At 37.0% G+C, this 10,930-nt stretch overlaps 1 protein-coding gene across 1 annotated transcript; it reads left to right on the plus strand.

The window, feature by feature from the left end:
- Positions 1 to 24: 24 nt before the first annotated feature.
- Positions 25 to 6,776, plus strand: LOC106919886 (transcription regulator protein BACH1-like). Its single transcript, XM_014990550.2, has 5 exons — positions 25 to 155; positions 1,963 to 2,220; positions 3,412 to 4,560; positions 4,645 to 4,851; positions 5,645 to 6,776. Exons 2-5 carry the CDS (start codon positions 1,981 to 1,983, stop codon positions 5,996 to 5,998), a joined length of 1,950 nt encoding a protein of 649 aa, XP_014846036.2. The 5' UTR covers positions 25 to 155; positions 1,963 to 1,980; the 3' UTR covers positions 5,999 to 6,776.
- The last annotated feature ends 4,154 nt before the right edge of the window (positions 6,777 to 10,930 follow it).

The following is a 10,930-nucleotide window of genomic DNA, read 5'->3' on the forward strand; positions in this document are numbered from 1 at the left end:
GTTCTCTGACGTTCACTGAGCATGCGCAGTAAGCGCTGTTTGGTTTTCCTGTTTCTAATGTCACATGATAAGAATAAGAGGAAAGTCCAGCTTCGGTCGACCACAATCTCTTTCCCAAATTTACTTATGTCAGTGTCAGTCATCTAACATGGCAGGTCAGTGAATGTTTAACTCTTTTCTAATAAACATCGTTCGTTTAAAGTTATTGACGGATGCTCCTTTTTTAAGGCAACAATAGAAAGGAAGATGTAGTTAAAGCTAACGGTGTGGCCCGCCTATCGCAAAAAATAATAAAAAAAACGTTTTGTAAACATTCATGACTGTAAATGTCATAAAGATTTTGGTTTTGAAAGGAAATACGTAGGAGTCTGAAGAATTTTCAGATATTCGGCGCTTTCCGTTGCTACTCTTGCTTCTTGGCAAAACATGAGTCAGCATTTTTTTGCTGTTGAACTTATTTAAAGCTGAAGTGTTAAACTTTAATCCATTTTGTGGGCAGGAAAGTACACATTGATAACCCTGCAACTAATTTCAAATAGGTATGTTCACCATAGTATTAACAATCGCAGATTTCTTGTATAAAACATTTACTTTTTTTTTCTTTTGTATTTTTAATCTAATCTAAACATATCAGCTGTTTGTTCTCTTTGTGTCTATACATGTACCAGTAGTAGCAGTAGAACATAAATGCGTTGTATTTTGTCATACTCTTAATGTATTGCCATAAGTTTATTTTGATTATGACTTTGAAACCGAAAGCTGTCGATTATCTTGATTATGACGTAATATAGTATGTCGCAATACACAATCGAAATAGAAAAATGAATAGATATCAAAATGTTTAAAATATTAACAAACTTTTGAAGCATATTGATAAAGCATATTTTGTGAATAAAACAATGTTATATCCACCCGCTTATACTTAGAGGCGAGGGACTAAAAAAAAATGCTGATTGTAATTATGAAATCGACCTCAGCTAGGAGATAATGCCTCTTAGCCAATAGCATTTATTGTTTAAAACCTCTTGCCATTATCAGACTGCAATATTTGCAGGTCATTAAAGGTTACTGACTTTTAGCATTGCTTTCTTACATACAAGAAAAAACATTACCCTGACTGACTAAGAGCAATGATAAAAAAAAAAAAACACTATTACATTATAACAGTGCATGACCAAAGAAAAGTCATCAAATAGTGCCTAAGCAAATAGGCACTATTTAGCAGCTACTGCAACATTATGAGCCCAAAGAATTGGACCTGGTGAATACTTGAACATGCTGTATGATCAGGTTATTCCATCAGTGGATGTGTTTTCTTCTCTGATGGCAGTAATTCCCAGATGACAATGCCAGCATTTATGAGGCTTGAATTGTGAAACAGAAGTTCAGGAAGCATTAGCGATCATTTTTACACATGGATCGGTTCCCACAGAGTCATGATGACTATTGTTACAGTAGGAGGAAATAGAGGGAAGCTTGCCAAATTTATAAAACCATTCTGGGTCACAAATAGACAAATAGCTCTTCTAAATAGACAAAATTAAGTTAAAAAGTGGCTTACAGACAACAAAGTGAATGTTTTGAAGTTACCATCATAAAGTTCTGATCTCAGCCCCCATAGAAAGTGTTTAGTCAAGTTGAAAAGGTGTAAAAGATTCAAGCAGCTGACAGTTAAAGAAGTTACATGAAATGAAGAAGAAAGTTATATATAAAAAAAGATCCTGTAGTTATTCTGGAATTTACCTTAAAAAGATCATTTTCAAACTGAACTAAAACAACAGAGAATCCCAAATGATTTAATAATCACATTTTACACACATCGCTTGTTGTCGACTTGTAATATTACTTTATTCTCGCCTAATAGAATTTTGGCTTCACTTCATTGTGTGTGAAATAATATTTAAGACATTATGCATGTCTTGTTTTTAAAAACTATTACAAGAAGCTATTTTTGCCTCCTAGGCTGAGCCTCTGAGAACCATGACTCTGCAAACTCCTCGCACATCAGCATTCACCTTTCAGTCTGCGTTGCACAGTGCCCACGTTCTCCAGTGTCTGAATGAGCAGAGGCAGCAGGACATCTTGTGCGACGTGACGTTGTTGGTGGAGGACCAGAGTTTTCGGGCCCATTGCTCGGTCCTGGCCTCATGCAGCGAATACTTTCGCAGTAGGGTTATTAGTGTCACCAGACAGAATCCCATCATCACCTTACCTGAAGAGGTTGGTCCGCCAGCATTCACCTAAATGATTTTATAAAACTGCTAGTTCTGTAGATTATGTTAAAGCATAACCTGTTTGAGGTTTTTCAATTGAGGAATTTGATCATGTTGCAACCACAAACGTCCACATTTGTACTTTATGTGGTGGACCAACTCAAAGCATGGCTATTCATTCCAAGCTTTGTGCTTCTCATGGTGGGTTACAGTATAACTACAAACTTCCAAGATATACCTGTCCACCAACTGACTTCCTGAGAACGACAAGACAGTTACTGAGAAAAACATTCAGTTCTGGGGAAGCTGCAAAGATCCCCATCTCCTGGAGTTTGCCTTTTCTGTAAAAGAGGGAAGAAGGAAGCTATTATGAAAACAAAGCAGAAAGAAGTCTTACTCATATTTCCGTTTGTATGTTCCACTAGTCTGAAAACAAAACTTCCAGAAAACTGCAAAACTGCTGAAACACTGACTAAAAACCCACTGTTTTAGAGTTGATGTTAATAACACCTGGAACATTGATCAATATATTTGATGTATATATGTTTGATGATTTTGATGGTGGCATTTGACAAAATGGAATGTTTATTCCTTGTTTCGTAATTGGGAACTGTGTTGTGTTTTTGTGGTGTAAAACACTTTGCCTTGTTGCTGAAATGTGCAATACAAATACACTTGACTCATTTGCAGTTTGCTGCTAACCATGTAGGAGCCACAGCAAAGATACTGTTATCAGTTTATTTCTGATCAGAGACCAAACGTGAACTTTGTGATTTTCTTGCACAATGCTATGTGTCAGGAAACCAACACTGTGCATCACCTAAACAAACCAACCCCACAATGAAAAATGGTAGAAGCAACATACAATGACGAGTTTTTTCAGCAGAAGCATCAAAACTGGTCAGCGTAAGATAATTCAAGCTAACATATGAGAAGAAAATGGTCAGAGGTTGCAGAATTGTTCACTTATGAACTACTTTGTGTTGGTGCATCACATAAAATCCCAATAAAATGCATGGAAGTTTGTGGTTGTGACTTGACAGTATTTAAGAGCATGCTATGTTTAAGTTAAAAAAAATAAATAAATGCAGTTATTTTTATTTTAATAACCAGTGCTTCTTTACAAGGTTAGTCAAGTTTTATTTCAGCTTCTTATGGCGGTGATGCTTCTGGTTTAACAAATGTCCGTTTTCCACAGGTGACCGTGGAGGGGTTTGAACCCTTGCTTCAATTTGCCTACACGTCAAAGCTGCTTTTCACCAAAGAAAACATCCATGCCATTCATACCAGTGCTGAGATTTTAGGATTTCGCAACTTGGAGTCAGGTTGCTTTGATTTCCTCATCCCCAAGTTTTTAGAGAGTAAGAAAGCCTCCCAGGAGGTCAGGAGTAAGAGCTGCTGTCGAAGCTCGGAGCCCGGTACCAGTTCGGACTCTTGTGTAGAAGGTAGCCATGCAAAATCATTTGAGTCAAACAGCTCAGCGCCTTCGGGGGGTGATGAGCAAACCGACTTCTCATCACAGTGCCCTCAGAGCACACAGGGTCAGACAAACAGTGTGGAGGAACACTTTTGTTTTGAGAACAGTGGGCCGCAAATGACTCCCTTATCTTTAGAGTTAGCAAATGGCGTGTGCCCCCTGTTGTCTCTGCCGTGCCCAGGCCCCGATAAAGCCGATCATTCCTCTCATTTTTGCGAAAAAGACATTTTACAGTTGGGAGATGTAAGTGATAGAAGTGAGTTGAGTGTGGCAGGGTGTGACGCACGATGTGAGCTGTCAACACCAGGGGATGAGAATCCACCAGAAATCACTGAGCCAGGAAGCGCAGATAATGAACCGACTGTTGAGACGCTTGGTGCTGAAGCCAGCTGTGCCCCAGCCTCCTGTCCACTGAAGACGTCAACGGCAGAAGATTGTACTGCAGTATTACAGCAGGGTGAGGTTTGTGCTGGCGAGTTATCAGGACCTGCTTTAAACCCCCAAAGCTTAGAGGCAGCGAATGGAGAGCGCAGCCGCGTAGAGAGGGAAGTGGCCGAACATTTAGCTAAAGGGTTTTGGTCTGACCTGTGTCCAGGTCAGTCTCCACCACCATCCCTTGATTCGGCAAGCCAAAACAATTTGACCAAGGCCTCAGACTTTCACTGGCTCAGACACCTGGATCTGAACTCCAGCGTAGGCGACTGTCCCTTCCTACGGGACCTTGATACGGATGACGAGCCTGGTACACATGCTGACAACTTTTCCCAAGCAGAGAAGAGTCCCTGCATGTCCTCCCCACTCAATTCTGGGGATGAAAGTGAGCTGGAAACAGACGGGGACACTGAGGCCAATCACAAAAGAGCAGCAGAGGTCATCGTCATAGACAGGCAATTTTTATTCTAGAAGTTTAAATAGATAAAAGTAAATCTAACATCTCAGCCTTTTATTTTATAGATTCAGCTCCCATTCCCGGTGGAGCAGATCTCTGAACTGAGCAGAAGTGCATTCCAACAGCTCCTTAGAGACCATCGCCTGACAAAAGAACAGCTTGAGTTTGTCCACGACGTCCGCAGGCGAAGTAAAAACCGTGTGGCAGCACAGCGCTGTCGGAAGAGGAAGCTCGACAGCATACACCAGCTGGAATGTGAAATAAAAAAATTAGTAAGTTCACTTTTATGTCTTCAGCTTTCTTATTATAAATCAAGGTTTTAGTCATAACACTTGATAGGATCATCATTCACATTAAATAAATAGTGCAGGTCTGATAAAAGGGTAAAAGCAGTTACATGTAGATAATCCACTTGGCATCTTCTTTTGGCATCAATCTAAGACCAAACTACACTTATAGCATCTAAACATAACTCCTATTCCAAAAACATTTTTGGTTTATGCAAATGCTACTTTATGAACTTTTAAACCATTGTCACATTGCTTTGAGTGATTATTTACACAAAGCTGATCTTATATGTAAGTAAATTGTAAAAGACCTAAAACTTCACTTCAGTTTAAGGGTACATTACTTTATTAATTTTAACTCTGTTTTACTCTCCTATTAAGTAACTAATACCTTATATTCCCCTGAATAAACCATGATGTTCGTTATGTAGCTGTTTCAGCATCTCAGTGACTGAAAATATAGACCAACTGTGGACAAAAATGGTACAATTACAGCCTATCTAACTGACCTAATACATTAGTATGGTGGCTGTGATATTCCTAATTATAGTATCTTACCAAATATTGAAGGAAAGCAGTCTGTTGTAATTGTGGTATCGCACACACCAATATTTTAATCAAGAATGCAGATTTATTTTGGTCCAGAGTTTCAAGTATAATAAAAAAATATGTATTTGTCTAAAGGGAATCTTAAAAAGTAAAAATGAAAATGTACAAACTAATGAGTTACCATGTTTAAATTCTTTTAATCTACCAGTGGTTTATTTCTCTCTCACAGAAAAGTCAAAAAGAGCAGCTGATTCAGGAGCAAAGAGAGCTAAAGAAAAATCTTGCAGAGATTAAGCAGAATGTGTGTGGCCTCTGTAAGAGCGTCAACATCGAGCCCAATCAGGACCACTTGCAGCTTCTCGCTAACCTGTCTTCATCTGACTTTCCCGTCTCATCACCCAGCCTTGTAGCAAATAACACAGAGTCACAGCTTGCCGTTGAAATGGTGAGTTCCTCTTTGGAGTGTGGACCGATTGAACCACCTTTAGTTTCCGTTCAAACTGCAGAGCCACAACCCTGCACAGAGGACACAGGCTGTCCTGTCTCTGCTCCTTCGCTGTTGGACATGTCCAACAGCTTGTAATTGGGTGTGAGTCTCAGTGTTGTTCTGAAATTTACACGACCAAAAAGCAAACGGTTAACCATCGTTTTACACTGCAGTCTTCTTTTTGCAAATACATCCTTTTTATTTCATTGACTCATTTCCTGCTTTAATGGAGGAACTGAATCCTAACACAAATATGTATAATTTCATTTTCTGTGAACCTAACGGGCATTTCTCCACAATAAACACAGAAATAAGTATTCATGGTTTCAACAGTGATGCACTGTTCCCAAATGATGTCTTCAGAATGTTTCTGAACTGACGTTAGTTTTTCTCAGGGAAAATTACAGCCTGACTGTATTTAAATCCCACTTCATAGCTATTTTAAAGACAAAATTATTATCCGCTTTTTAAAAAATTAAACATGCACAAAAAAATAAGTGTTCAGTAGATTTCAAATAAATGTTAGAGCTAAACTACCTTCTCAGCAGCATTATGCAATTGCACATGCAGACAAATTTTCATCCTCTTACATTTTGAGAAATGGTTCTTTTAAATTTGATAGTGTTTTGTGAAAACGTTAGAACTTATCTGATATGAATAAAAATGTGCCTTATGCTTCAGTATACTATCAATTCAACAAGATTATGTTGTTTAATGAAAAAATGTTTTTTTGTCTTAAGCACTGTTGCACATTAACCCAATACTAATGTTGATGGCATTATCTTTAAATGTTAGTTCTTTTGCATGTTGAGCATTGTTTTTATAAAATGGTTTTATGAATTACAAATTCAAATAAACATTTTGTTAATAATCAGTTTTCTTTAAATCATTTTAACACACCACAGTGTTTTTTTTTTCTGTTTTCTGTACATTTGCAAACTTTGGCCAGCAGATGGAAGTGTAGCTCTGCCTCAAAAGCTTGACTTTATTGATTAAGTACAAAAGTCTTCAAATTTACAATTTCTTCATACAAATTGCCGTCAGTAACCTTATTTTGCAGGCCATTATTTTTGAATAGTTGATGAAAAAAACTAACAAAGATTTCAAACAACATATAAGTTTGATCGCATAAAGCCCAAGGTATTACATTATAGTCATCATATTCTTATGTAACCAAATTGACCAATTGAGCATCATATGGCCTCTTGCTCCTTTTGAAACTCAAATCAGATCACTGAACTGAGACACACACACTTTCTCACTAAAGTCCTCTGTCATATGGATAAAGCAAATGAAACTATTTGATTTTAAATTGTACAAACCATGAATTGATGTGCTTTTTAATCTACAAGGGTTGATATTCTAAGTAGACACTTAGAACAAGAATGTGGTGTAATTTAGAAATGCATAACCTTTAATAAAAAAATCCTGTCCCTAAGATACAGTCTTCAAAACATGATGCTCACAAAGTATTGCCAAATCCTTTGTTGTGCTTATTACATCAATCTAGCTCTTCTGAAGATGAAAAGTGTTTTCGCATTTTAGTCAGTGAGAAAGGAATTTTAAATTGAGCATGCAGGAATGTTTTAAATGAGATACAGATTACCATATGAGTGTTTTCTCCTCTCCTGAACCGCCATTGTCTGGCAACTTTTGGACACATTCCTGCTCCACCTGAAGCAAAGGACTGAACTACCTGTTAACAGATTTATGTTTGCTGCAGCACGGATCCATCTAAAAGTTGATGACAAAAACTAACTGGCACACAGCTGTTTTAAAGGGATGGTATTATATATTTTCTGGGCGCTGCATAGTTTTATTTTGTAGCACAATCAAGTAACTATGATTGTTATAAAAAATGCCATGTATATAGAAAACATGACTCAAAAGAAATTTGACTTTGTAATTTGACGCCATGAAATTGGGCATCTATCTCTTTAAGAAGCTCCTACTCTTTCCCTCAGGAAGTCATCACACAATCCTTCTCATGTTGTTTACATCAGTTATTAGAAGCGCTGGACTCAGAAGTAGTTCCTATGATGAGCTCAGCAGACTCGCAATTCCAACAGATGTTTGCTTACTGCTGCTGCTGCTAGTCTGAAGGAGTTGAGTGGGGAAGTTGTTAGGGAAGGGTGCTCTGTGACGCGGAAGTTTGGCTGGAGATTGTAGCTCCGAGGAGGAGCCTTGTGGAAATAGGCGGCACTTTGTGAGAGCAAGCATTTAGGTACCCGCAAATGGTTTCCGCGGGAGAGTCAAGGATTCCTAAAACATACATTAAGAAATCAAAACAACACTCCAGGTATGTTTTTGATGAGGGAATAACATAACATGATATAAAGCTAATACTCCCCCTTTAAGGCAGCATTTTTTTTCAACCTTTTTAATATTATGAATTGTTAGAAGATTGAATTCAAAGTCGTTGCAAATTTGTCTTTATGCTTTTGTCCACTGCTAATTTTTTTTATATCAGTTGAAATGTAATGGCTATAACTTATGGATGGTAAAATAACTTTAAAAAACCTTTGCGTGATATATTACCAAGTTTAAGTATTACATTTAGAGCAACAAAAACAAACCATTTTCTCATTCAAAAATAGACAATAGCAACTTCCAAATCAGCATGGGATAAATTAATTTGTAAAATCTTCTTCACAGAAAGAATAGGGTTCTAATGCTCAGTGTGTGTGTGTGTTTTAAACACAGTTTAGATCTTGGAGCATTGTAGTGCAAAAGTAAGATTATCCTGTTTTTCAAGCTAAACGGGACGAGAGACTTGATTTGAGGCGGAAGCAGCTGTGCAGCATGGCAAGGTCAGAAGCCCATAATCCGCGGCCTCATTCATGCAAGATTAAAAACCTGCTCTGAGTTCTGATTAAGAACGCAGGGTTAGAAGATTAAAGACCAGCAAACAAAATGAAAGCAGTTAAAGCCCAATCCTGGAATTCATCAGAATACCAGAACCTTAAACAGTCATATCGTGAGATTAATGCAAAGCCTGCTGTATCTGTCTTGATGAATCTTCTGTGTCAAAGCCGAAAATTCTCCTTTTACCCTAAAATCCAAAAGATCTGTTTCTGTGTTGGCATTGTTTTGTTTGTTTGTTTTTTATTCCGTCCTTCACACCATTTCAAGCTGCAAAATTGTAACATTATTATTATGCATGACACAAATTATTATTGGAGGATCTTTTTGTTACATATATTTATTGTTTAAATAGATAAATCTACTTATTTCTTAGTAATTTCTGTATATCTAATCCTTAACCTCTAACAGACTTTACATTTAGCACTGGAAGAGATGGAAGTCAGAAAATAAAGCATTTCAAAGTTAGTTTGTGAAAAAACATTAAAGGTTATAATAACAATGATTATATGTTGTTTAATGTGACATACTGTTAAATAAGGTTTAAGCTTATTTTTTGTCAAGATATACCAAAAATTATGTTTGTTTGTTTTTTTATATACTTATTTTTTTATTGCACCATTTCTACCTAGCAAAGATACCAAAGTGACCGAAATTTTAATGTAAGAATAACACCCTTGCCTTTTCCTCCACCCTAGCAGTTAGCTTGTCAAGTATCACCACAACAAAGGCAAAGGAAATTGTGAAGATGCTGATTGAAGCTGGTAAGAGTATCATTGACCACGCAGTGAACAGAATCCTATACAGACATTAACTGAAAAACCACTCAGAGAGAAAGAAGCCATTACTAAATCTAGACTTTTTCAGACTTCGCAAAAATGCATAGGAATTCTGCAATTAATGTTGATTTAAATAATAAATATTAAACAAATTGAAGTACATGAGTTCTTGCTATTCCTCACAATAAAGAAACAGTGAACTGTGAAAATTTATAACATGAACATTTCTCCAGCATGGGTCCTCACAGATACTAAAAAATGACACAATACTTGAATCAATCCCAGTTTAAGATCCATGACCTCACAAAGTCTTAAGCCGCTGAACTACTGCGTGCTCGCTGATTACATACCGAAGTGACTTTGAACTTAAGTTTGATGGTGGGGCTGTGCCCCATTCATAAGGTTATATAAACGAGGTCCATAATACTGTAATCTCAAAGAGAAATGAGAGAAAGCCGGGGACATGCTGACCCTAGTTAGCTAGAAGCCTGATATGCAACAGTCAGATTAACAGCTGCTTGAAGTGTGACAAATTACACACTTGTTGGTGTTTAGACTTGACAACCATCCCGGTTACACCGCAAACACTAGATGAACAAGTTAAAGAGAACATAAGTGAAGCATTTCATAGAGGTGATTGCAGGAGTTGAGATTATTTAACATGACAAAGTTTCAAAAGCTTTTGGGGAAAAGCAAAAATCCATACAGATAATGGTTTTTTGTTTGTTTGTTTGTTTGTTTGTTTGTTTTTCTTGATTTGGAAATAAGTCATTGTTGTTTTTATGTTGCCACAGATGAAAATGTCGCCTTATTGTTTTTTTTCCTTCCCAGACTTAACCAACACACATATTGTGTATTCAGCTGTAGTAATTTGCCAATTTCTGATGATTAATTGCCAGTTAATGCAAACAAAAATCTTCGAAAACTGGTAGAAACAGAACAGCAGTTCTAAAACCAGGTTTATTCTTGATCAGGACACTTCAGCCATTCATTTGGGGGAGTCAGGATGCTTGCTGTCAATTCTGCTTATTGAACTAAGAGCTACAGATTATATTGGATTGGAATCATCAGCAAAACTTTCATCTGTCCAATGTTATGATTGCAAAGAAAAGCTTGAACACAATATTTGGTTGCCTATAATGTTTTAGGTGTTATGAATTAATATTCTGATTGCCCGTTGGATGGAATTTGACTGCTCTTTATGCCTGATGTATCTTGATTGCCAAGATCCTGAGTCCATACTACTCTTAGAGAGAATAGTAGGGACATTGCTATGATGGAAATTAAATAGGAAAGTGAGGAAACCCTAAGTTAGTCATTATTAGAATATTCATTTTTTTTCACACAAATGCTTGTATTTTCATGCTTTATAAACTTTTTGAGCAGA

The sequence above is a fragment of the Poecilia mexicana genome, unplaced genomic scaffold (genome assembly GCF_051168715.1).
Source record: "Poecilia mexicana isolate PSO_F unplaced genomic scaffold, ASM5116871v1 scaffold_13, whole genome shotgun sequence".
Taxonomy (NCBI): domain Eukaryota; kingdom Metazoa; phylum Chordata; class Actinopteri; order Cyprinodontiformes; family Poeciliidae; genus Poecilia; species Poecilia mexicana.

What these genes read in the sequence shown, in the direction of transcription:
- LOC106919886 (XM_014990550.2), top strand. Translation starts at nt 1,981, where the DNA reads ATGACTCTGCAAACTCCTCGCACATCAGCATTCACCTTTCAGTCTGCG. An exon ending in ATCACAAAAGAGCAGCAGAG is followed by an intron (nt 4,561 to 4,644) that starts GTCATCGTCATA and finishes TTTATTTTATAG; the next exon opens with ATTCAGCTCCCATTCCCGGT. An exon ending in AATGTGAAATAAAAAAATTA is followed by an intron (nt 4,852 to 5,644) that starts GTAAGTTCACTT and finishes TCTCTCTCACAG; the next exon opens with AAAAGTCAAAAAGAGCAGCT.